The sequence below is a fragment of the Pseudophryne corroboree genome, chromosome 8 (genome assembly GCF_028390025.1).
Source record: "Pseudophryne corroboree isolate aPseCor3 chromosome 8, aPseCor3.hap2, whole genome shotgun sequence".
Taxonomy (NCBI): Eukaryota; Metazoa; Chordata; class Amphibia; order Anura; family Myobatrachidae; genus Pseudophryne; species Pseudophryne corroboree.
The window spans coordinates 192,822,904-192,850,458 of NC_086451.1; the positions used below are offsets into that span (position 1 = coordinate 192,822,904).

Sequence of the window (27,555 nt, forward strand, 5' to 3'; positions counted from 1 at the left end):
GGATGCAGTCATTGAGGACCAATTGATACAGATTCCCTTTTCTTTGCAGGTAGAGGAAGGAGAAAAGGGAAGAGGTCCGCAACCACTTTAAGATCACAGGAGCAGACATCCTCTGTTCTGCCACATCCACCGCATGACACTAGGACTCTCTTGCGGGAGCCCACACCGGTGGAGCCACGTCTAAAACTCTCCAGTCGGTCCTGGAACGGACCTGGACCCTGGGGTTTTACGAATAGTGTCCCAGGGGCACATACTGGAGTTTCCAGACGTTTCCCCTCTCCAATTTTTCAAATAGATTCTCCTCCGGACGAGGAGGTAGTATTCGAGGCAACACACGAGTTGTGTTAGGATCAGCTCATTGGCCTGGTTTACCATATCACTACAGGGAGAAGGCTTTTATTCAAGCCTCTTTGTGGTCCCGAAGCCAGACTGCTCGGTCAGACCAATCCTAAATCTGAAATCACTCAATTTCTACTTAAAGAAATTCAAATCCAAGAAGGAATCTCTCAGGGCAGTGATCTCCAATCTGGAAAAAAGGATACAGGAGGTCGACTTACATTTTCCTCCGCATTAGATTTACCTGAGGTTTGCTGTTCAGGATGGTCATTGCCAATTTCACCAGGGTGATGGCGGTAAAGATGGTTCTCCTTCTCTAGTAAGGAGTCACATTTATCCCGTGCTGGGACGGTCTCCTGATAACGGCGAGATCAAGAAACCAGTCGGTGCAAAACATTGCACTCTACCTGACAGTTCTTCAACAGGGTGGGTCCTGAACTGGCCAGATTCACTGATGGTCCCATCGACGCGGTTGTCAGTTTTGGGAATAATACTAGACACAGACCTACAGAGTTTTTTTTTTTTTTTTTCTTTTTCTTCCAGTGGAAAAGGCACTGGAGAGCCAGAGTCTGATAAAACAAATTCCGAGACCAGCAAGAGTGTAAATTCATCAATACATTCTGTTGCTGGAAAAGATGGTTGCGGCCTACGAGGCCACTCTGGCAGGTTTCATACCAGGATGTTCCAGTGGGACCTGTTGGACATAGAGTCCGGTTCCCACCTACACATACACCGGAGGATAATCCTGTCTTCTAAGTCCAGAATCTCACTCCTGTGGTGGCTGCACAGTTCTCACCTCCTAGAGGGGCGCAGGTTCGAGATCCAGGACTGGATCCTAGCGACCACGGATGCAAGCCTCCGAGGTGGGGGGGCAGTCACACAGGGGGGAAAACTTCCAAGGAAGATGGTCAAGTTAGAAAACTTGTCACCACATAAACAGTCTAGCGTTAAGGGCCATTTACAGCGGTTTTCTACAAACGAAAAGCAGAACGGCAATGACAGAAACCCCAAGGATTTTCCGCTGGGCGGAAAAACATACAAGCGCTCTGTCGGCGATATCGTTCCAAGAGTGGATAACTGGGAAGCAGACTTCCTCAGCAGATACGATCTCCATCCAGGACGGGGGAAACCTCCTCCAAGTAATCTTTGGAGAAGTGGCATGTCGGTGGGATTTCCTCAAGTAGGAATGATGGCATCTCGTCTCAACAAGAAGCTTCAGAATTCTAGGTCAAGGGACCCTCAAACAGGAACAGTGAATGCACTGGTGACACCGTGGGTGTTTTCAGTCGGTATATGTATTCCATACGTTTTCTCTCGTTCCAAAAGTTCTGGGATCATACAAAGGAAATTTGAGTGAGCCTCATGGTCTCAGACTGGCCAAGAAGAGCTTGGTATCCAGATCTCAGGAATTACTCATAGGAGATCCCTGGCTTTTTCCTTTGCGCGAGGACCTGTAGCGGCATGGGCCGTGCGTGTATTAGGACTTACCGCGGCTACATTTGACGACATGGCGGTTGACTGCCAAATTCTAGTCCGTAAGGGTATTCCCACGGTATTTGTTCTCCACGCTTATTTGGGCTGGAAAAGGGGTAACGTCTAAACATTACTACCGTAGTTGGAGAAAATTTCTTGGTGTGAATCCAAGAAGACTCCTACGGCAGACTTGTCAGCTATGACGTTTTCTCCATTTCCCACAAGCCAGTGTGGATGCGGGCCTAACCTTGGGCTCAGTTATAATCGGACTTATTGGGTTTCTTTCAGAATAAATTGGACTCCCTTCCAGAAGTTCAGACTGTCGTGAAGGGTGGGTTGCACATCCAACCTCCATTTGTGCCCCAGTGGCACCATGGGATCTTAACGTGGTGTTGCAGTTCCTTCACTCATATTGATTTGAACCTTTACAAAAGGTGGAGTTGACATTCTTCACTTGGGAAGTGATCGTCAGGTTGGCCTTGGCATACGCAAGGCAAGTGTCTGAGTTAGCGGCCTGGTCTCACAAGAGACCTTATTTGATCTTCCATGAAGATAGAGCAGAGTTGGAAACTCGTCAACAATTTCTACCGAAGGTGGTTTCTTCTTTCCACATGTACCAACCTATTGTGGTGCCTGTGACTACCGACACCTTCGCTGAGTCGAAGTCTCTGCATGTGGTCAGAGTTTTGAAAATGTATGTCGCCAGGACGGCTCCGTTTAGGAACACAGGCTCTGTTGTCCTGTTTGCTCCCAACAAGATTGGGTGTCCTGCTTCCAAGCAGACTGTTGCGTGCTGGATCTGTGGTATGATTCAGCATGCTAATCTGACGGCAGGATTGCCGTTACCGAAATAGGTGAAGGCCCATTCTACTAGAAAGATATCAGACCTCTCCAAGGGTATACCCCTCGAGGTATCGCCAGTCCACGAAGCTGCCGGTTCCTGGGGCTACGTTGCGGAGGGAGCCATCTGAGAGAAATATGCGGCAGCAGAGGTTCTACCTTGTCCGGAGCAGGTAGGTTGTAGAACAATTATCCTCTGGGTTACAGGGTTTACATTAGGATTAACTGATTCCTTGGGCAGATCGGAGTCACGATTCTGCTTTATATTCTTTTGAGGTCTCCAGGGACGTCTTATACTCTGAGCCTGAATTTCCGCTTGGGATGTCTTAACCAGACGACCTTTGGGGGCTGTGACAGTGACATGCAGATATTGAATCCTAAGGGGCAGCAGGTTCATTAAGGACCTGGTCAGGAAGGATCTTCCTGCCTGGATCTCTCAGGCCATTGGGGGTAAGTCCACTTTTCTTTCCCCTACTGCTGCTCCAGCTTCAAGATCGACCTATACTGGTCTTTCCTTTAGATCTTTCCGTGTCCTTTCCTGGTTTCGAGTCCCATGACAGGGACGGTATCTCCGTCCCCAAGGGATCTCAGAGTAAGATGCCGAGGCAGAAGTACTCGGACCAGTCGGATTGTAGGTCCTCCAACACACCCACCGCAGGTCGGACCTTCCTCCCACCTGGGATATCCCAGGGGGAGCACATGTCTGTGGTTTTTCTTGGAAGCCTGGGTATTCTTGGGTAAGGTTTCTTATCACGGGCGGTTACATACTCTATTTTGGAGTCCAACCGCCTCAGTGGTCCCTCTTCAAGGGTGTGCCGGCTTCCGACGACAGAGTCATACTGCAGGCGGCATTCCAGATGCTTCTAACCGCAAGGGTGCTGATCCCTGTTTCCAGACAGAATTGGAATCTGGGCATTTTCTCATGCTTTAGTTTCTTGTTTTCTTTTTTCCGTGCTGAAGCCAGATGGCTCGGCCAGGCTTATTCTGAACTTAGAATCCCTTCAGTCTGTGATTGTTTGGAGCAAAGAGGGTTTAGGCGTCCTTAGTCATCATGGATGCCTGTTTACTGGTTTCCATTGGGCTTCCTCATCGGGCTTTTCTCCGATTTGTAGTACAGGATACTTATTTCCACTTTCAGACTTTTCCGTTCGGTCCCTCTTCCGCTCCCAGGTCACAGGATGGCCCTACTTCAAAGGCAGGGAGTGACGTTTGTTCCCTAACTGGAGAATCTACTGCTGGAAACCCACTTTGCAGATTAGGTTGCTTCTGAATATCCGAAGAATCCAGGATCATCGGATTTGACACGGGTTCCATTTATGCTCCTCGTACTGTTTTCTGTTTTTAGGAATGTTCTCAACTCTGTCCGTCAGAGGATTTTTCCGTCTTCGGGACTAGTTCCCCTCTCTTCAGCCTAGTGCGGCGCTGAGAGAGGTCACCTACATCCTCCTCTAAGCAGAGGACAACAATCTTCATTCCAGGTCAAGCACTCGGTCGAGTAGACATTCCCCGGAGTTTGGTCAGCTGTTGGAGAACTCAGATCGACCTCATGGCGTTCTGACGGACTCTTCAACTCCCCTTTACTACTCTTGGACGTGAGCTCTGGCGGCAGTAGCCGAGGATGCCCTCACGGCTCCTTGGCGCTTCTGGTTAGTCTGTCTTTCCTCCTTTTTTGTTACTACCTCACTTTCTGCAACGCATAAAGGGAGACTGTGCGCTAGTCCTCCCGGTACTCCAGTTTGGCCGCGCAAAACTTGGAAATCCACCCTGCACCTGTTGTCAGTAGAGGAGCCTTGGCCCCTACCTTTGTGGGAATGTCTACTTCAACAGGGCCCTTTTCTTTGTTCAGTCTTCCACAGGTTTCATTTAACGGGGTGGCCGTTCACAAGACCTTCTCAGAAGGAAGGAGTTCCCTAATTCGGTTATACCTACTGGGCCCCGATTTCGGAGTTACATCGTCTCACTTTTGCCTCTTTTGGGAACTTTGTGGCCTGGTGTGGATGACGAGGGTTTTTCCCTTCGGTTTTTCATTTAACCGCCTTTGGTTTCTCAGGGTGGTTTGCTCGGCTGTGCTTCGACTCTGTTGACCTGAGTTTCAGGTCTCTGCTCTTTCGTTTTTCTTCCAAAGGTTATTAGCCTGATGGCCGGAAGTTCGGGCTTTCTTGCACGGAGTTCTCTACCGGCACCCCCCCTTTTCGAATAGGGTTACGGCCGAGCTTCATACTCAGCTGTCGTTTCTTCCAGGGGTGATGTCCGCTTTTCATATAAATCTGACACTTGTGTTTTCAGCCCTCTCGGCAATTTCACCGGATTTGTGACCTTTGGATGTTGTCGGGGCTCTCCGACTCTGTACAGAGGTCTTCGGCGATTCGGCAACTTGATTTTGTCTTTGTTCTGTACGATGCTCCCGTCCTGAATGGCCGGGGTCCCAACAACAGTTGGGCCGTTGGATACGTCTGATCATCAGTCTTTCTGGCGGTTGCTAAAGAGCCTCCGTTTTCCATTTCGGCGCACTCCACGCGCTCTGGGGGACCTTCGGGGGCGGCCGCCCACGGGGTTTCCGTGAATGCTTTATGTTGCGATGCCGCTTAGTCGGGACATCACACGTTTGTCACGTTTTACGGCTTTAACATTTTTTCGTCCTCTGTGTCGCAGCTTGACCGAACGGTTTTGCAGGAATCTCAGCGCGCTTCCTCCCGTCTTGGGAGCTCTGGGACGTCCCCATTGTATCAGCACTCCAGTGGCCCCTAGTGGATGAAGGAGAAATCAGGATTTTGGTACTTACCGATAAATCCCTTTCTGCGATTCCACAGGGGCCACTGGACGCCCGCCCAGCGCTGTTTCCTCCTTCTACACTTATCGGGTTGCATGTCACTGTGTGACTGCACGTTTTGTTCCTATTACCCTGCAGCGAGGGACTGAGGGGGGGAGCAGTGTCCACCCTGCGGGGTCTGAGCCACTGTCTCCACTGACTGGACACTGAGCTCCAGAGGGGTCTGGTCGTTCTCCGCCACAGGGGACCGCTCACCCCAGCAGCATGCTGCCACCCCCTTGTAGAGCTGAAGAATCGGTGGCGAGTGAGACCGACCCCCCTAGCAAGTGGGGGGGGGGTCTGTGTGAAGATGGCGGCAACAGGGTAGGGGCTCGGTGGTAAATGGTGCGGTGCTGTGAGGGGTGCCCTGAACCAGCGCTACACCCTACACTGGTCCAGAAGCCTGTCGGGGTCCCAATATCTCAGCCAGCACTAAATCCTCAGGCCAGTATAAGCAGAAGAAGAGCGGGAAGACGGTGCCATTTGGGGGGCGGAGCTTCTCAGAGCAGACCCAGCAGCGTTTCAGCGCCATTTTCCTGCCTGCACAGCGGTGACTAGGAAAGAAGGTCCCTCCACAGCAACTCTAGCTATCTGTAAACGGTACCAGGGTGTTGTAGAGGGGGGGCTGCAATACAACTGTGTATCATATTATGGTGCACAGTCAGCGCTGATAAGGGGTCTCCCTTTGGTAAAAGCGCTGTGTGTGGGTTGGTACTAATGTGGACCCCAGCATCCTCTACAGCAGGGCTGGCCAAACCGGTCCTCAAGATCTACCAACAGTTCATGTTTTCCAGGCCTCCTGGAGATCTGTAGAATTGTCAGTTAGGAATGAATGCAGCACTTCTTAATTAGTAATGACTACACCTGTGCACCAGCTAGGTGGTCTGGAAAATGTGAACTGTTGGTAGATCTCGAGGACTGGTTTGGCCAGCCCTGCTCTACAGACTACGAGAAAAAGGATTTACCGGTAGGTAATTGAAATCTTATTTTTAGTATTGTTAGTCACGTACACTGGGATTTAGTTCACAAGTGTAATCTTACGCTGGTTGTGTACTTTGTCTGGCTTCATCGTACTAATAGCCTGATTGTTGCTTTATTACATTGTCTAACAATAAGGGCAGTTAAACTCTGGAGGCTCCTGTAAAATGCAAGGTATGCTCCAGAGGTTTACCTGAGGGAAGTATTGTGTGATGGTCTGTGGTCTAAATGTCATACACCTCCCAGTCAGCCTGCAGCTCCTGTAACTACAATGGAGCCACCCTGGGCTATGTTCACTACCCTCCTGGGGACTTTGATGGACCGTTTAGCCCCCCTTCCCTCCCATGGGACCTCCGGTGCCACAGCCACTACAAGTTGTCCCTATAGTATATCCGCCTTGGGTGAAAAACTCGTCTACCCAGCTGCAGCAGTTGAACCAGTCTTTGGTTAGACAAAAATCGACTCCAGGTCACTCCCGTGTCCCTGGGTCCTCTAAGCGGGCTGCTTCCTCCTCGCAGTCTGTTTCATATGATGACAAGGGGAAGCAATATGGTCCTGTCAGACTCTGAATCATGTGTTACTGACAAGGATTCTACCTTACAGGTTGATGTCCATGCCCTGGTGGAGGCTATTAAGCAGATCCTACAGATCACTGAGGATGAGGATTCCACTGCAGTAGCCAAGAAAAATTATATGTTTAAACAGAAGGTGGTTAAAACTGTATTACCCCATTCTGATCATCTTGTGGACATCAGGAAGGAACCTGTGTCTACCCTAGGTAAGAAATTCCCACTCCCTAAACGGTCTTTGGCTCGCTATCCTCTCCCTGCAGAGTTATGTAGTAAGTGGGGAAAATCCACTGCCGGAGGATCCTCACAACACCCGTCTCGTGGTGTCGTTTACTCTGTCACCTCCCTAAAGGAACCGACAGATAAGCGTGTGGAGGGATGCTTGAAATCTATATATTCCCTTGCAGAGGCCATTCATAGGTCCACCATAGCTGCCTCAAAAGGTATTGAGGCATGGGTTCAGGTGTTAGAGGCAGAGCTGCCAGAGGATATTTCTGACCAAGCCAGACCATACCGGTCTCTCATATGCACCGCCGCCTATTACATTCAGGAGACATCCTCTGAGGCGGGGGTACTGGCATTTAAAGCGTCATCCACGTCTGTCCTGGCTCGCCGCATTCTGTGGTTAAGGTTGTGGAAAGGGGATTTGGACTTTGGAGGTACACCCCTTTACTGGGGACATTTTATTTGGAGAGGAACTGAATATAAGTGTCGATTAGCAGCTGCTATGACTACTTTTCTTCCTCCTCCTAATCCTTCTCAGAAGGCGAAGACTTCCACTTTTCGTTCCTTTCGACCTCAAGGGAAAGCCAAGGGTCAGTCTTACCCCCAGACAATCTTGTGCTCCCAAGACCACCAAGCCCAAGACGTCGCAGTCCTGGGGAGCCCGTCAGCTTGCTTCGAAACAAGACAAGCCTGCTGCATGACGGGGCAGGGCCTCCCCCTGGGGGACCCCAGAGTGGGTGGCTGACTTCTACAGTTCGCCCAGGTCTGGTTAAGGACCACTTCAGACGCTTGGGTACTGAAAGTTGTCTCTCACGGGTACACAGTCTCCTTCAAGAGACTTCCACCTCACCAGTTCTGCACTACAGTACTCCCTTCGGACCCGGCAGGCTCTACAAACGGTGGTAGGTTCCCTCCTGGGTATAGGAGTGGTTGTGCCGGTACCTCAGTCCCAGCGTGGCAGAGGCTATTATTCGACCCTGTTTCTGGTGCAGAAACCCAATGGGTCTTTTCAGCCTATACTCAACCTCAAGGCAGTGAACAAATTTCTGAGGGTAGCCAAGTTTCGTATATAAACGTTGCGCTCTATTTGCTGGCGATGGAACCCAGAGATTACATGGTATCCCTGAATATACAGGATGCTTATCTGCATATTCCTATTGCCATATCGCATCAGCAGCTCCTGTGGTTTTGCCCTTGGCGATGGTCAATTCCAGGCTCTACCGTTCGGACTGACCACGGCTCCCCTAATCTTCACCAAGGTTATGGCCGTGATGACGGTGCACCTCCGTCGGCAAGGAGTCAGTATCCTGCCGTACTTGGACGACCTGCTGATTTTGGCGCGTTCCCATGATGTCCTCCTCAGTAATCTACAATTGACGGTGAGTTGCTTCCAAACCCACGGATGGCTGATCACTTGGAAGAAGTCCTCGCTGGTCCCAGCTCAGAGGATGGTGCACCTAGGGGCGCTTCTGGACACACCGTCAGACTGTTCTGGTCTCCAGCCAAGGTCCTGAAAATCCAGGGCAGGATAAGACACATCATCCGTTACCTCAGTGTCGATACGCTTGGCGATGCAAGTACTTGGTCTGATGTCGACATTCGACATGGTGGCGTACGCTCCATTTCATTCCAGCCCTCTAACGATTCATTCTTGCCAAGTGGGATGGCATGCCTCATCGGATCAGATCCCAAATGATCTTGTTGACTGCGGAGGTTCGGTTGTCACTGACCTGGTGGCTCCAGGACCAGCAATTGAGCAGGGGTTGTCCCTTCTGGATCCACAACTGGGTCCTCCTGACGATGGATGCCAGTCTGAGTGGATGGGGAGTGGTGTTGGAACAACACTCTTTTCGGGGTCGGTGGACAGAGGAAGAATCACTTCTTCCTATAAACATCCTAGAGCTGAGGGCAGTGTTCAGTGCATTATCACTTGCCCTGCCTCTGGTATGGAACCAACCAGTTCAAGTGCGGTCAGACAACACCACGACATTGGCATACATAAACCATCAATGCGGCACTCGAAACCGCATGACTATGTAGGTAGTTTAAAAAAATCCTTTGTTGGGCAGAACACCATCTGCCAAGTATATCAGCAGTGTTTTTTACAGGTGTCCTTAACTGGGAAGCGGACTACCTCAGTCGCCAGGACGTACACGCCGGAGAGTGGAATCTTCATCCTGAAGTCTTTCAACTCCTCGTGGACAGGTGGGGTCTACCGGACATAGACCTCATGGCGTCTCGACACAATCGCAAGGTTCTGGTCTTCGGATCAAGGACAAGGGATCCTCAAGCAGCGTTCACGGACACACTGGCAATTCCATGGAACTTTCGACTGCCTTACATGTTCCCTCCAGTGTCTCTCCTGCCCAGAGTTTTATATTGAAGTTCAAACAGGAAGGAGGAATGCTGCTTCTAGTCGCTCCAGCGTGGCCCAGAAGGCATTGGTTCTCAGACCTGCAGGGTCCATCGACAGGGCATCCCCTTCTACTTCCTCAACGACTGGACCTCCTTGTACAGGGCCTTTGTCTCTACCCATACCTGGCCAGACTGGCTTTGACGACATGGCTGTTAAAGCTTCACTCCTGAGAGCCAAAGAATTTTCATGGGTGGTTATTCAAACGATGTTCAAAGCCCGCAAACTGGCTGCTGCCCGGATTTACTACAGGATTGGGAATTCTTACTTCACCTGGTGTGCTGAGAAGAATTATGATGTCCATGGATTCAGATCTTCCAGAATACTGGCTTTTCTGCAAAGAGGCCTAGACTTAGGTCTTCGTCTGGCCTCCCTAAAGGTTCATGTATCTGCCTTGTCAGTTTAGTTTCAGCGAAAAATTGCCTCTCTACCTGATGTTCAGACGTTCGGTCTGGGCATTATTCGGATTCAGCCTCCCTATGTCCCTCCTATGGCTCTTTGGGATTTGTCTGTTGTGCTGAATGTTCTGCAAGAGTCGCCATTTGAACCACTTGAATCGGTGGACCTGAAATGGCTCACAGCCAAGGTCCTGTTCTTGCTGGCCATTGCCTCTGCAAGACTGGTGTTGGACTTAAGCGCTTTATCCTGTCGTCCACCCTTTCTCATATTCCACCAGGATTAGGTAGTGTCTTTTCACCTTAACCAAGAGATTGTGGTTCCGGCCTTTGTCTCTTTGTCTGTCTCACAAAAACCGTTCTTTGGATGTGGTTAGGGCTCTTAGTGTCTATGTGGAGAGGACTGCCTTCATCAGGAGGTCAAATTCCCTTCGATTTTCACAAACGTGGCTGGCCTGGGAATAAGCAAACCTTGGCCAGATGGATTAGAATGGTGATTCAAGTTCTCTTATCCGCTAGGCGTGTCCCCTCCCTTAAGGAACTGCTTTAGGACATCCCCGATGTGGAACAGTGTACCCTGCTGCAGAAAAAGAGTTATGGTAGACTTTCCATGGTTAACTCTTTCTGAGAGTTACACTGGGTTCCACAGGGCGCCCACCCTGACGCACCTAGCTTCTTTGGGTTGTATGGCATTAGCCGCTGGTACTCTCTCCTGTCGTGAGATGTGGTTCTATGTGACTAACATCTGCCTTCTTTCTTTTTCATCCAATAGGGGTCACTGGAGTACTCTTGGGATATGGACGGGCATTAGCAGGACAGGCACTGAATATTTAAATTAGTAACTCTCCTCCCATCCATACTCCCATATTACCTCAGTGTTTTTGCAGTGCCTCACAGGATAGAAGCACTAGTGGATTCTTCCACAATTACTTTATTTGAAAACCATTTTAATTTTCACTGTTACCAATCCCTTCCCAGCTTAATAAAAGCTTAGGTCCAAGATTGTGGAAGCTGCTGCAGGCAGCTCGTAGCTTGTCGGCGCTCAGAGAGGGGCACCGCCATAGACTATAGGCAGCTCGGCTATTTCCAGCTTAGGCTGCAGGAAGGACTGGACGGAGCTTGTGTGAAGAAGCCCCGTCATAGCCCAGGATCTCTGGTATTTATTGCACTGGTATCGGGGCGGTCAGCTCACGCTGCCACCCCGCCGCGTGTGGGGGCCGCCAGACCGCTAATGCCTGTTGGCTGCTGATACCAGCTCCCCACCGCTGCTCCCCGGCTCCTGGCCGCTATTCCGTCTGACGCTCCCCAGCTCCCGCTGCTGGAGAGGGAGAGAGTACGCAGCGGCAGCTGCTGCCAGCGCTTCCTGGCATCGCTCACTACGGGAGCTCACGCTAGGGGGACGGGGGAGAGAATGCCCATGCAGCACTATACAGGCTGTTGAACCGATTATAAGAAAAGGCTGCTTTATATTAAGGAAAGGCTGCTTTATATTTGAAAAGACTGTTTTATATTGAGAAAAGGCAGCATTATATTGAAATAAAGCCTGCTTTATGTTACCCTGTCACTGTTAAGGGCATGGTTTTAAGGACACATCTTTATAACCTGATATTGCTATGTTATACAGTGTAAGCACATGGTTGGAGGCCATTTTAACCATGCTTCCTGCTTCTTCCAGGAAGGTGCTGTCCTACAACAATACTCCACCGGATGGCGCAGGGGTGTTAGTAGGACTTTTGGATCAGGTTTCATATAGCTTGGCCACGTGCACTACACTTCGGCCGTATACACACACCTTAGTAACCGTTTACTGAGTCGTGGGACTTGTCTCTTTGTATATTTGTCTGTGTACATAATGAGTAAGACACCGACAAATTCAAAAAAGCAGTTTAACTGCAATGTCTGTAAGTGTGTTACCTGATGATCTACCACATGCACAGTATGTTTTGTAAATTCAGCTACAAATATGATTTCTTCTCCAATTTCGCTTCCTGATCCTCAATGGGCAATACTAGCAGATGTAATGGCTGGGTTGCAATCAGAATTGGCCGCCGCTCGACAAGAGCGGGAAGAGGCAAGATCTGAGGCTCGGGTGAGACCGCCAGAGATACCAGAAGGGTCTCGGGAAATGTCTCAGTCCTTGCAAAGGTCCAAGTCTAGTTTGGGTCACAAAGATAGTTGTCATTTGTCTTATAACTTACCAGTTTCTGCTATGTTGCATTCTGACGATTCAATGCCAGACCTCACTGCGCAAGATGAACATGAGGAAAGTGAATTGGACCAGCAGTCAGATAGTGAGGATATTGACAGCCCAGGCATTGATAATGTCATCAGGGCGGTACGTCAGTCTCTGAATTTTAGAGACTGGAGACCCTCTTACAAATGATGAGGTGGTATTTGCTAAACGACAGATCTCCAGTATGTTTTCCTGTTTCAGAATCTCTTAATAAGCAGTTCATAGAGGCATGGAAGAATCCGGATAAACTGTTTTTTATACCTCACCCGTTTCCAGAGTCTGTGACATCTAAATGGGAAAATCCTCCAATGGTGGATTCGTCTGTGTCAAAACTTTCTAAAAAGTTAACCATTCCAGTACCAACTGCTACTACGCTTAAAGACCCGTCAGAGCGTAAGCTAGAAGCCATGTTAAAGTCAATTTCTCTGACGTCCTAAGTGGATGCTGGGGACTCCGTCAGGACCATGGGGAATAGCGGCTCCGCAGGAGACGGGGCACAAAAATAAAGCTTTAGGATCAGGTGGTGTGCACTGGCTCCTCCCCCTATGACCCTCCTCCAAGCCTCAGTTAGGTTTTTGTGCCCGTCCGAGCAGGGTGCAATCTAGGTGGCTCTCTTAAGGAGCTGCTTAGAAAAAGTTTTTTATTTTCAGTGAGTCCTGCTGGCAACAGGCTCACTGCATCGAGGGACTTAGGGGAGAGAAGTTCAACTCACCTGCGTGCAGGATGGATTGGCTTCTTAGGCTACTGGACACCATTAGCTCCAGAGGGAGTCGGAACACAGGTCTCACCCTGGGGTTCGTCCCGGAGCCGCGCCGCCGACCCCCTTTGCAGATGCTGAAGATTGAAGGTCCAGAAACGGCGGCAGAAGGCTTTTCAGTCTTCATGAAGGTAGCGCACAGCACTGCAGCTGTGCGCCATTGTTGTCACACACTTCACACCATAGGTCACGGAGGGTGCAGGGCGCTGCTGGGGGCGCCCTGGGCAGCAATGTATAATACCTTTTATGGCTAAAAAATACATCACATATAGCCCTTGAGGCTATATGGATGTATTTAACCCCTGCCAGATATCTCAAACTCCGGGAGAAAAGCCCGCCGGAATAGGGGGCGGGGCTTATTCTCCTCAGCACACAGCGCCATTTTCCTGCTCAGCTCCGCTGTGAGGAAGGCTCCCAGGACTCTCCCCTGCACTGCACTACAGAAACAGGGTAAAACAGAGAGGGGGGGCACTTTTTTTGGCGATATTTTATATATTTAAGCTGCTATAAGGATACAACACTTATATAAGGTTGTTCCCATATATATTATAGCGCTTGGGTGTGTGCTGGCAAACTCTCCCTCTGTCTCCCCAAAGGGCTAGTGGGGTCCTGTCTTCGATAAGAGCATTCCCTGTGTGTCTGCTGTGTGTCGGTACGTGTGTATCGACATGTATGAGGACGATGTTGGTGTGGAGGCAGAGCAATTGCCGATAATGGTGATGTCACCCCCCAGGGAGTCGACACCGGAATGGATGGCTTTGTTTATGGAATTACGTGATAATGTCAGCACATTACAAAAATCAGTTGACGACATGAGACGGCCGGAAAACCAGTTGGTACCTGCCCAGGCGTCTCAGACACCGTCAGGGGCTGTAAAACGCCCTTTACCTCAGTCGGTCGACACAGACCCAGACACGGACACTGAATCTAGTGTCGACGGTGAAGAAACAAACGTATTTTCAAGTAGGGCCACACGTTATATGATCACGGCAATGAAGGAGGCTTTGCATATCTCTGATACTGCAAGTACCACAAAAAGGGGTATTATGTGGGGGGTGAAAAAACTACCTGTAGTTTTTCCTGAATCAGAGGAATTGAATGATGTATGTGATGAAGCGTGGGTTAACCCAGATAGAAAAGTGCTAATTTCAAAAAAGTTATTGGCATTATACCCTTTCCCGCCAGAGGTTAGGGCGCGCTGGGAAACACCCCCTAGGGTGGATAAGGCGCTCACACGCTTATCAAAACAAGTGGCGTTACCGTCTCCTGATACGGCCGCCCTCAAGGATCCAGCTGATAGGAGGCTGGAAACTACCCTAAAAAGTATATACACACATACTGGTGTTATACTGCGACCAGCCATCGCCTCAGCCTGGATGTGCAGTGCTGGGGTGGTCTGGTCGGATTCCCTGACTGAAAATATTGATACCCTGGATAGGGACAGTATTTTATTGACTATAGAGCAATTAAAGGATGCTTTTCTTTATATGCGAGATGCTCAGAGGGATATTTGCACTCTGGCATCGAGAGTAAATGCGATGTCCATATCTGCCAGAAGAAGTTTATGGACGCGACAGTGGTCAGGTGATGCGGATTCTAAACGACATATGGAAGTATTGCCGTATAAAGGGGAGGAATTATTTGGCGTCGGTCTATCGGATCTGGTGGCCACGGCAACTGCCGGAAAATCCACCTTTTTACCTCAGACCCCCTCCCAACAGAAAAAGACACCGTCTTTTCAGCCGCAGTCCTTTCGGTCCTATAAGAACAAGCGGGCAAAAGAACAGTCATATCTGCCCCGAGGCAGAGGAAGGGGTAAGAGAGGACAGCAAGCAGCCCCTGCCCAGGAACAGAAGCCCTCCCAGGGTTCTGCAAAGCCCTCAGCATGACGCTGGGGCTTTACAAGCGGACTCAGGAGCGGTGGGGGGTCGACTCAAGAATTTCAGCGCACAGTGGGCTTGCTCACAGGTGGACCCCTGGATCCTGCAGGTAGTATCTCAGGGTTACAGGTTGGAATTCGAGAAGTCTCCCCCTCGCCGGTTCCTAAAGTCTGCTTTGCCAACGTCTCCCTCAGACAGGGCGACGGTATTGGAAGCCATTCACAAGCTGTTTTCTCAGCAGGTGATAGTCAAGGTACCCCTCCTACAACAAGGAAAAGGGTATTACTCCACGCTATTTGTGGTACCGAAGCCGGACGGCTCGGTAAGACCTATTCTAAATCTGAAATCTTTGAACCTGTACATACAGAAATTCAAATTCAAGATGGAGTCACTCAGAGCAGTGATAGCGAATCTGGAAGAAGGGGACTTTATGGTGTCCCTGGACATAAAGGATGCTTACCTGCATGTCCCAATTTGCCCTTCACATCAAGGGTACCTCAGGTTCGTGGTGCAAAACTGTCATTATCAGTTTCAGACGCTGCCGTTTGGATTGTCCACGGCACCTCGGGTCTTTACCAAGGTAATGGCCGAAATGATGATTCTTCTTCGAAGAAGAGGCGTATTAATTATCCCTTACTTGGACGATCTCCTGATAAGGGCAAGGTCCAGAGAACAGCTGGAGGACGGAGTGGCACTAACCTAATTAGTGCTGCAACAACACGGGTGGATTCTGAATTTTCCAAAATCTCAGTTGACACCGACAACACGTCTGCTGTTCCTGGGAATGATTCTGGACACGGTTCAGAAAAAGGTGTTTCTTCCGGAGGAGAAAGCCAAGGAGTTATCCAAACTTGTCAGGAACCTCCTAAAACCAGGAAAAGTGTCTGTGCATCAATGCACAAGAGTCCTGGGAAAGATGGTGGCTTCTTACGAAGCGATTCCATTCGGCAGATTCCACGCACGAACTTTTCAGTGGGATCTGTTGGACAAATGGTCCGGATCGCATCTGCAGATGCACCAGCGGATAACCTTATCACCACGGACAAGGGTGTCTCTTCTGTGGTGGTTGCAGAGTGCTCATCTGTTAGAGGGCCGCAGATTCGGCATACAGGACTGGGTCCTGGTGACCACGGATGCCAGTCTGAGAGGCTGGGGAGCGGTCACACAGGGAAGAAACTTCCAGGGAGTATGGTCAAGCCTGGAGATGTCTTTTCACATAAATATACTGGAGCTAAGAGCGATTTACAATGCTCTAAGCCTGGCAAAACCCCTGCTTCAGGGTCAGCCGGTGTTGATCCAGTCGGACAACATCACGGCAGTCGCCCACGTAAACAGACAGGGCGGCACAAGAAGCAGGACAGCAATGGTAGAAGCTGCAAGGATTCTTCGCTGGGCGGAAGATCATGTGATAGCACTGTCAGCAGTGTTCATTCCGGGAGTGGACAACTGGGAAGCAGACTTCCTCAGCAGACACGATCTACACCCGGGAGAGTACATCCAGAAGTCTTCCACATGATTGTGAACCGTTGGGAAAAACCAAAGGTGGATATGATGGCGTCCCGCCTCAACAAAAAACTGGACAGGTATTGCGCCAGGTCAAGAGACCCTCAGGCAATAGCTGTGGACGCTCTGGTAACACCGTGGGTGTTCCAGTCAGTGTATGTGTTCCCTCCTCTGCCTCTCATACCAAAAGTACTGAGAATTATACGGCAAAGGGGAGTAAGAAGAACTTGGTACCCGGAACTTCAAGAGATGCTCACGGAGGATCCGTGGCCTCTACCTCTAAGACGGGACCTGCTTCAGCAGGGACCGTGTCTATTCCAAGACTTACCGCGGCTGCGTTTGACGGCATGGCGGTTGAACGCCGAATTCTAAGGGAAAAAGGATTTCCGGAAGAGGTCATTCCTACACTGGTAAAAGCCAGGAAGGAGGTGACTGCACAACATTATCACCGCATTTGGAGAAAATATGTTGCGTGGTGTGAGGCCAGGAAGGCCCCCACGGAGGAATTTCAACTGGGTCGATTCCTACATTTCCTGCAAACAGGATTGTCTATGGGCCTCAAATTGGGGTCCATTAAGGTTCAAATTTCGGCCCTGTCGATTTTCTTCCAGAAAGAATTGGCTTCAGTTCCTGAAGTCCAGACTTTTGTAAAAGGAGTACTACATATACAGCCCCCGGTTGTGCCCCCAGTGGCACCGTGGGATCTTAATGTAGTTTTGGATTTTCTCAAATCCCATTGGTTTGAGCCACTCAAATCGGTGGAGTTGAAATATCTTACATGGAAAGTAACCATGCTACTGGCCCTGGCTTCAGCCAGGAGAGTATCAGAATTAGCGGCTTTATCATATAAGAGCCCATATCTGATTTTCCATTCGGACAGGGCAGAACTGCGGACGCGTCCTCATTTTCTGCCTAAGGTGGTGTCAGCGTTTCACCTGAACCAGCCTATTGTGGTGCCTGCGGCTACTAACGATTTGGAGGATTCCAAGTTGTTGGACGTGGTCCGGGCATTGAAAATATATATTTCAAGAACGGCTGGAGTCAGAAAGTCTGACTCGCTGTTTATATTGTATGCACCCAACAAGCTGGGTGCTCCTGCTTCTAAGCAGACGATTGCTCGTTGGATTTGTAGCACAATTCAACTTGCACATTCTGTGGCAGGCTTGCCACAACCAAAATCTGTCAAGGCCCATTCCACAAGGAAAGTGGGCTCATCCTGGGCGGCTGCCCGGGGGGTCTCGGCATTACAACTCTGCCGAGCAGCTACGTGGTCGGGGGAGAACACGTTTGTATAATTCTACAAATTTGATACCCTGGCTAAAGAGGACCTGGAGTTCTCTCATTCGGTGCTGCAGAGTCATCCGCACTCTCCCGCCCGTTTGGGAGCTTTGGTATAATCCCCATGGTCCTGACGGAGTCCCCAGCATCCACTAGGACGTCAGAGAAAATAAGATTTTACTTACCGATAAATCTATTTCTCGTAGTCCGTAGTGGATGCTGGGCGCCCATCCCAAGTGCGGATTGTCTGCAATACTTGTACATAGTTATTGTTACAAAAAAATCGGGTTGTTATTGTTGTGAGCCGTCTGTTCAGAGGCTCCTACGTTTGTCATACTGTTAACTGGGTTCAGATCACAAGTTGTACGGTGTGATTGGTGTGGCTGGTATGAGTCTTACCCGGGATTCAATATCCTTCCTTATTGTGTACGCTCGTCCGGGCACAGTATCCTAACTGAGGCTTGGAGGAGGGTCATAGGGGGAGGAGCCAGTGCACACCACCTGATCCTAAAGCTTTATTTTTGTGCCCTGTCTCCTGCGGAGCCGCTATTCCCCATGGTCCTGACGGAGTCCCCAGCATCCACTACGGACTACGAGAAATAGATTTATCGGTAAGTAAAATCTTATTATATACAGCAGCAGGGGTGCTGCTTAGACCTGGTTCGGTTGAAATTTGGGTAACTAAGGCTATTATTATATGGATAACAGCTCAGGTCCGCCCTACAAGATGACCACCTTATACTTCTCGCTGATCAAATCTGTGAAGCTGCTGAGTACCTATGTATAGCTTCTACGGACGTCTGCAAGGTCTCTTCTCGCCTTTCAGCGTCACTAGTTACGGCACGACGGGCTCTCTGGCTGTGTTCTTGGCAGGCAGAGGCCAAACGAGGAATAGAAGCGTTACCTTACGCTGGCGAGAAGTTGTTTTGTCCTGAATTTGACAAATGGATTTCTGAGGCCACGGGGGGAAAGTCTGTTTTCCTACCTTTGCCTCCACAGGTACCTAGACGGAAATACTCTGGACCAGCGTTCAAATCCTTTAGACCTCAGCCCTTTTTAGGCCGTGGTAGAGGAACAACCACACAGGGTAGACGTGGTAGAGGACGTGGGTTTCCATAAACCACCACCCGTCGTCAGGACACTAAGACCACCGACAAGCCAGTGGCATGACGGGCTCCCAGCCCATCTCGGATCTTCAGTTGTGGGGGTACGCCTTCAGACGCTCCATTTGGCATGGTTCCAGACATCCACAGCTGGTTGGATCCGCAATTTAGTGTTAAAAGGTTACAAAATAGAGTTCGATTGTCTCCCTCCAGAGCACTTTTTCAAGACAGGGCTTCTGTGTCAGAAGACAAGAAGGTGGTTCTGCAGATCGTTATTCAGTCTCTGCTAGATTCAGCAGTGTTGATTCCGGTCCCAGTTCACCAACAAGGTCAAGGTTATTATTCCAGTCTTTTTTTGTAGTTCCAAAGCCGGATGGCTCTGTCAGACCAGTATTGAACCTAAAGGGGCTCAATCAGTATGTCACTTACTACAGATTCAAGATGGAATCCCTGCGGACAGTAATTGCAAGTTTAGAGCCACAGGAATTCATGATTGCGCTGGATCTCAAGGATGCGTGCTTACACATTCCAATTTGTCCACTGCATCAGAAGTAGTTAAGGTTTGCGGTACAGCAAAACCATTATCAATTTCAGGCTCTACCGTTTGGCCTCTCGTCAGCGCCTCGGGTATTCACCAAAGTGATGTCTGTGATGATAGCTCATCTCAGATCCCTGGGAGTGATAATAGTTCCTTCCTTGGATGATCTGCTCATCAAAGCTCTGTCTCAACAGATACTCCGCACGGTTGGATTGTCAACTTCAAGAAATCAAATCTGATTCCGTTTCAACAACTTCAATTCCTAGGAATGATTCTCGATACGGTGAATCAAAGAATTTACATGCCAGAACAGAAGGTAGAGTATTCGTCATCTGTTACAGTTAGTGCTCAAGCCATGCATAGTCTCTGTACATTTGTGCATTCGACTGTTAGGTAAAATTGTGGCGGCTTTCGAAGCGCTTCAGTTCGGAAGATTTCACTCACGTCCTTTTCAACTGGATGTGCTCGCACAGTGGTCAGGCTCGCATCTGCAGATTCACCAGAGGGTGTGGTTGTCTCCACGGGCCAGAGTATCACTACTCTGGGGGCTCCAAGTACACAATCTCACCGCAGGAAAAAGGTTCGGCGTCTGGAATTGGATAATTCTAACGACGGACGTGAGTCCCAGAGGTTGGGGAGCTGTGATCCAAAATTGTCAGCTTAAGGGTCGCTGGACAGTTTGTGAAAGATTGCGGTCTATAAATGTCCTGGAACTCTGGGCAATTTACAATGCGCTGCGACAAACCGTGCACATGCTCCGGTCTCAGACTGTCCAGGTACAGTCAGACAATGCGACGGCAGTCGCGTACATCAACAAACAAGGAGGAACAAGAAGCCGCATGGCCATACGGGAAGTTGCTCGAATCCTCAATTGGGCCGAGCATCACCAGGTGATATTGGCAGTGTTCATTCCGGGAGTGGACAACTGGGTGGCGGATTATCTCAGACGTTGGGATTTTCATCCTGGAGAATGGGCATTAAATCCAGAAATGTTCCAGATGTGGACCTCATGGCATCTCGCCACAATCAAACACCCCAGTATGTGTCCAGAACACGAGATCCAAAGGCAGTGGCAGTGGATGCTCTCACCATCTCGTGGCCGTACAGCCTCGTGCATCTGTTTCCACCGTTTTGCTGCTTCCTTTGTTGCTAAAACGGATCAAATGAGAGTCCACCACAGTCATACTAGTGGCGTCTCATTGGCCACGGAGAGCATGGTTCTCGGATCTCCGCGGGCTACTCGCAGATGATCCTTGGCCGTTCCCGCTACGTTTGACGGGGTGGCTGTTGAAACCGCCCTCTTGAGAAAAGAGGGTATTCTGGAATTGGTTATACCAACCATGTTACGTGCTAGGAAGCCAGTTACGGCAGCTCATTATCACAGAATTTGGCATGCCTATATAGGTTGGTGTGAAGCTCTGAAGTTTCCGACATCTTATAAGTTATCCCGTCTCTTGCTATTTTTACAGACGGGGTTAGATGGAGGGCTACGTTTATCTACACTAAAGGTACAGGTCTCTGCCTTGTCAACTTACTTTCAAAGGCGGTTGGCCCTTTTGCCAACAGTACACACTTTCCTACAAGGTGTCCTCAGAGTACAACCTCCATTTATACCACCTACAGCGCCATGGGACTTAACTCTGGTTTTAGATTTTTTACAGTCTTCATAATTTGAACCCTTACAACAAGTGGATGTTAAGTTTCTCACTTGGAAAACAGTTCTTCTGCTAGCCTTAGCAAGGCGTGTTTCTGAATTGGGTGCCTTGTCATGCAAGCCACCGTATTTGGTGTTTCATGATGACAGAGCGGAACTTCGGACGAATCCCGCTTTCCTACCAAAGGTAGTATCCTCTTTTCACATCAATCAACCAATCGTAGTTCCTGTATTATCAGAAGGTTCAGGGACTTCAGCTACTTTGGATGCGGTACGCGCGCTACGCGTTTTATGTAGCCCGAACGTCTACAGTACGTAAAACGGATACATTGTTCTCGATGATGCGGTCAAGATGGGTTGGCCAGCGTCCAAGTAGACCTTATCCAGATGGATTAAGCTGACCATACGTCAGGCTTATCTTCATGCCAGGCTACAGCCGCCGGTATCAGTTTCAGCTCATTCCACACGTTCTGTGGGAACTTCATGGGCAGCAGGTCGTGGGGCCTCTACGACGCAGCTTTGGCGGGCCGGCTACATGGTCATCATCAGTGCACACGTTTTGTGCGCTTTTACAAGTTTGCGGCATCAGCATCTAGCTTTGGCCGTCTAGTGTTACAGGTACTTACCAGATAAATCCTTTTCTTTGATTCCACAGGGGGCACTGGACGCCCACCCAGAGCAGTTTTTGCCTGTATTGGGGTAAGTTCAGTGGATCTTATGGTAACACATTCTCGCCGACTTGTTCAAATGTTCAGGTTATATCGATTATTGTGTCAACTGTTTAGTTGTCCGTTACGTTATGTGTCAACTTCATTGTTGTTCGTTATGTTATATGTAATTCTCCATTGTTAATCTTCTCTATCGCTCCTGTTCGGCTCAGTAAAAAAACACTGAGGTACTATGGGAGTATGGAGGGGAGGAGAGTTACTAATTTAAATATTCAGTGCCTGTCCTGCTAACGCCCGTCCATATCCCAAGAGTACTCCAGTGCCCCCTGTGGATTCAAAGAAAAGGATTTATCTGGTAAGTACCAAAATCCTATTTTTACCTGCACCTGCATTGGACTGGTTAATGAAACTGAGCTCTGTCTGGAGGTGGGGTTATAGAGGAGGCCTCAATGCATTTTGGAACAGTCAAAGCTTTGCCTGATGGTGCCTCTGCATCAAGATCTCAATACCCCAATGTTTTACCTGTGCAACCAATGTACCTCGCAGAAAGTTAACCATGGTAAGTCTACCATAACGCTCCTTTTCTCATTTTGTAATATACTATCCCCCAAGTAAAGTTCAGTCTTGCATAACGTGGGGAAAGTAAACTTTTAGAATTGTTTAACCACTTAACTATTTCGCCAAAAACTGCTCCGCAATTGTGTTTTTTAATCCGTGAATTAGGTGAAGAACATGAATTTAACCCTATCCCAAATGATTTTAGTAGAAAAAAAATAGGACAGAGAAATTGTATTTAAAAAAAGTTTTTTTTTTCTTTTCTTTCAAACATCAATCGGGAATATTGCAACCATCGGAAACATCGCTACCATCTCGGTTTTCATTTTGAAAGCCGGGACAGCATCCAGGTATACGGGGGGGAAGGTTGGGGGGGCTTGGGAGGGTTAATTTACACTCCCCAGCGGCTGCCATTGTCTGTAGCCGCTGGAGGGGGGGACTCTGCCGCGCTGACCGATCAGCAGCACGGCAATCGGTATGGGAGAGTGCGGGGAGGCAGAGGGACCTTCCGGTCCCTCTGACAGCAGCGGCGGAGGGAAGTTTCCCTTCCCCCGCCGCTGCTAACACTCTCTATTTGACTGGTCGCATCCTGTGCTGCCAGGTCAGATACAGCACTTGCAGGCATGGTCGCATCTGATGCAACTATGCCAGGCAAGTGGTTAAATGTGAAGCTACTAAATTCACATCTGAAATTGTTTACCCTCTCGTCTGCTGTTGAGCAGTGGTTGAGATCATTACTGCCAGTGTATACAGGGTGTATAATACACGTGTATGCGCATTCCTGATAGTGGGAGTGACAGAAGGCGTTGTTTTGATATCTTCTCTTTATTTGGAAAGCATTTTTGCCTGCTGTGAAATTGGTTTCAGATTACTTAACTGCATACAAATTTGAAAATTTAGTTCTACATTTTTCTCTGGACACTAAGGGACAATTCAGTTGTTTTGGGTGCCCATTAATCACACTTGTTGCACCAAAAAGAAGTGTGTTTAGCTGCATATAGTGTCTATTGTCCTGGCACCCAAACCATAGGCTTTTTTCGCACATTTATGCTTGCCACATCAGGAGAAAGCGAGCAGAAATATGGATGCCTTATGCATTTGTTCTTTATCAGAGAAGCAATCAAAATCCCCCATAAATGCTAAGATTAAGACCCAGATTTATCAAGCCTTTGGAGAGTGATAAATTGCACGATGATAAAGTACCAGCCAGTTGGCTCCCAACTGCCATGTTACAGGCTGTGTTTTTAAAATAACAGGAGCTGGTTTGTTGGTACTTTATCACCGTGCAGATTATCGTTCTCCAAGGCTTGATAAATCTGTGCCCAAGTTTTATGGGGTAATTTGTATATTTCCCCCTCTCCACCTTTCTTAAATATGACCTTGTTAAGTGTGTGTTTTTTTTTTTTTTTTAAGCAAAAATGGTTTCTACATAAGTTTTTCTATGACCAATAATCTCCAACAGGTCTTCGAGTATTTTGTTTTCATTTTCTTAATCTGTTAATGTTCACTCTATAGGGTAACAAGCCCTGGATTTCCTTGCCACGCGGAAAGGGTATCCGTCTAACCATCGCTGAGGAGAGAGATAAGAGACTGGCAGCAAAGCAGACCAGTGGTTAAACTCCAACCAAACTCTACCTTTATTAAATAAAACCTTGTTCTGACAACCTTGTGTACCCTGGTTTTATTTCATTCTGCACGACAATGTGCAAAAACTATGGATCATTGTTTCCTACTGAAAATAGAAATAAAACACTTCTGTTGTGAAATTGAGACTTATATTAAGATTTTGATAGTTCAAAATCAATTTTCATTTTAAAATGCTGTAATATATTGAATTTGTTCTGGGATATATTTGTTTTGTTACATCTCATGGAGGGATCTGATACAATTTGTGAATTGATGAATGTATGTTGACATCAAACCTTTTGAGAAACTGTGCTCTATAATGGTCTAAAACAGGCGTTCAGGGGCCACTAATACTGTATATATCCTTCTTCCATAAGAGAACAAATTGGTACAGATGTCAGTCTAATAATACCCCTTGGTTCAGCTTGGAGAGATATATCACATGTACTGTTAATGTCCACTGATCAGATCTGACATGCTGTTTTAGAGCGCTCCCCCTGTCATGTTTTAAGATACCTGCAAACCAGTGGTTCCCAAACTTTTTGAATCACAGTCCCCTAGAGTATCAGAATTTTCTTTTTCATCCACTAGGGGTCACTGGAGTACTCTTGGGATATGAACGGGGTGTAGCCGGGAATGGCACATTTAAATATTTAAATTAGTAACTGGTCACCTCCTCCATACTCCCATAGAGCCTTCAGTATTTTTCTGTGCATCCAGTCGGGAAGGTACAAGTGGACGAAGTCCACAGAAACTTCAAGATTGTTTTTAATTTTTTCTCGTCGATCCCTTCCCAGCTTATCAGAGAAGCTCGGGTCTGGGATCGTTGGTGCTGCAGATGGCCTGTCTGTGCTCATAAGAGGAGCCCCGCCATTGACTACGATCAGCAGAGCTGATTGCAGCCTCTGGCTGCACAAGGAAGCAGGACGGAGCTTAGCAGAGAAGCCCCGTCATGGCCTCCACGGGTGCTGCAGGTACGGAGCGGTTAGGCAGCTCTCACTGCCGCCGCTCCATTATTTTCTTATACTTTCTTTTTCATCCACTAGGGGCCACTGGAGTACTCTTGGGGATATGGACGGCCTCCATAGGAACAGGGCACTGAATATTTAAATTTAGAACACTCCACCCCTCCATATCCCAGAGTACCTCTGTTTTTTCTGTGCTCAAGTAGCAACAAGGCTTGTGTGGCTTAGTCCACAATTCTTTTGAATATTTTTATTTTTTTGTTAATATTTCTTTTTTCATACACATCCCTTTCCCCCTTCCAAAAGGCCAGGGTCAGGGATAGTGCAAGCTGCTACAAGCAGCTTTGGCGTGTCGGTCCTCAACAAAAGAGCACCCTCACAGCCATACAGACATCCTGCAGAAAGGCTGGCCGGTGCTTACAGAGAAGCCCCGTCGGAGCCTCACCACAGGAGTCCAGGTATGTTAATCGGGGCGGTCAGCTCACGCTGTGTGGGGATAATGTTTTCTTTAACAATATGGATCCCTAAACAGCCCGCCCGTGCTCCGGCCGCCGCCACTGATCAGAGCCGCTTCAAAGAGGCTGCAGGGAGGATACAACGGTGCGCTCCCCACCTCCAGCTGTCTGTTTACAGCGTGTCCCGCTACCCGGCTCCCGCTGGCCGTCCCACACTGACGCTGCCCGCTCCGCGTACTGCGTCTGCAACGCAGCATACAGGGGGGGGGGGGGGGGGTGTATTACAGGTGCACGAGGGGGGACAAGCAGCAGCAGTATGCTAGGCTGCAGGCATGATATACACAGGAGTTTCATACAGGGATATATATCAGTTTTAAAAGATTATAACCTGTGCTGTGACTATAAGTTTAAGCATGGCAGCATTTTAACCATGCTTACCTTGTCTTCCTGTTGTGATTCCAGAATGTTCCAGTACTACATCTCTACTCCACTGGAGGCGCAGGGGTGTTAGGGGAAATTTAGAATCACATTTCATAGGCCTGGCCACGTGTACTGCACTTGGCCAGATATATATATTTCTCTATCGTCCTAGTGGATGCTGGGGTTCCTGAAAGGACCATGGGGAATAGCGGCTCCGCAGGAGACAGGGCACAAAAAGTAAAGCTTTAGAATCAGGTGGTGTGCACTGGCTCCTCCCCCTATGACCCTCCTCCAAGCCTCAGTTAGATTTTTGTGCCCGGCCGAGAAGGGTGCAATCTAGGTGGCTCTCCTAAAGAGCTGCTTAGAAAAGTTTAGCTTAGGTTTTTTATTTTACAGTGAGTCCTGCTGGCAACAGGATCACTGCAACGAGGGACTTAGGGGAGAAGAAGTGAACTCACCTGCGTGCAGGATGGATTGGCTTCTTGGCTACTGGACATTAGCTCCAGAGGGACGATCACAGGTACAGCCTGGATGGTCACCGGAGCCTCGCCGCCGGCCCCCTTGCAGATGCTGAAACGAGAAGAGGTCCAGAATCGGCGGCAGAAGACTCCTCAGTCTTCTAAAGGTAGCGCACAGCACTGCAGCTGTGCGCCATTTTCCTCTCAGCACACTTCACACGGCAGTCACTGAGGGTGCAGGGCGCTGGGAGGGGGGCGCCCTGGGAGGCAAATGAAAACCTTTTTTGGCTAAAAATACCTCACATATAGCCTCCGGGGGCTATATGGAGATATTTAACCCCTGCCAGAATCCGTTAAGAGCGGGAGACGAGGCCGCCGAAAAAGGGGCGGGGCCTATCTCCTCAGCACACAGCGCCATTTTCCCTCACAGAAAGGCTGGAGGGAAGGCTCCCAGGCTCTCCCCTGCACTACACTACAGAAACAGGGTTAAAACAGAGAGGGGGGGCACTAATTTGGCGTTAGAAATATATAAAAAAGATGCTATAAGGGAAAACACTTATATAAGGTTGTCCCTATATAATTATAGCGTTTTTGGTGTGTGCTGGCAAACTCTCCCTCTGTCTCTCCAAAGGGCTAGTGGGTCCTGTCCTCTATCAGAGCATTCCCTGTGTGTGTGCTGTGTGTCGGTACGTGTGTGTCGACATGTATGAGGACGATGTTGGTGAGGAGGCGGAGCAATTGCCTGTAATGGTGATGTCACTCTCTAGGGAGTCGACACCGGAATGGATGGCTTATTTAGGGAATTACGTGATAATGTCAACACGCGCCAAGGTCGGTTGACGACATGAGACGGCCGACAAACAATTAGTACCGGTCCAGACGTCTCAAAAACACCGTCAGGGGTTTTAAAACGCCCGTTTACTTTAGTCGGTCGACACAGACAGGGACACTGAATCCAGTGTCGACGGTGAATAAACAAACGTATTCCTTATTAGGGCCACACGTTAAGGGCAATGAAGGAGGTGTTACATATTTCTGATACTACAAGTACCACAGGGTATTATGTGGGATGTGAAAAAACTACCGTAGTTTTTCCTGAATCAGATAAATTAAATGAAGTGTGTGATGATGCGTGGGTTCCCCCCGATAGAAAATATGGGCGGTATACCCTTTCCCGCCAGAAGTTAGGGCGCGTTGGGAAACACCCCTTAGGGTGGATAAGGCGCTCACACGCTTATCAGAACAAGTGGCGGTACCGTCTATAGATAGGGCCGTCCTCAAGGAGCCAGCTGACAGGAGGCTGGAAAAATATCATAAAAAGTATATACACACATACTGGTGTTATACTGCGACCAGCGATCGCCTCAGCCTGGATGTGCAGAGCTGGGGTGGCTTGGTCGGATTCCCTGACTAAAAATATTGAT

The 27,555-nt window shown here is 48.8% G+C and overlaps 1 protein-coding gene across 1 annotated transcript in view; it reads left to right on the forward strand.

Annotated features, from left to right (window-relative positions):
• Positions 1–23,871, forward strand: part of RPS4X (ribosomal protein S4 X-linked) — an 82,382-nt gene extending 58,511 nt beyond the window's left edge. The window contains exon 7 of the mRNA XM_063937036.1: positions 23,723–23,871. Coding sequence (XP_063793106.1) covers positions 23,723–23,824 — 102 coding nt within the window. The 3' untranslated portion in view covers positions 23,825–23,871. The remainder of the gene's footprint in view (positions 1–23,722) is intronic.
• The last annotated feature ends 3,684 nt before the right edge of the window (positions 23,872–27,555 follow it).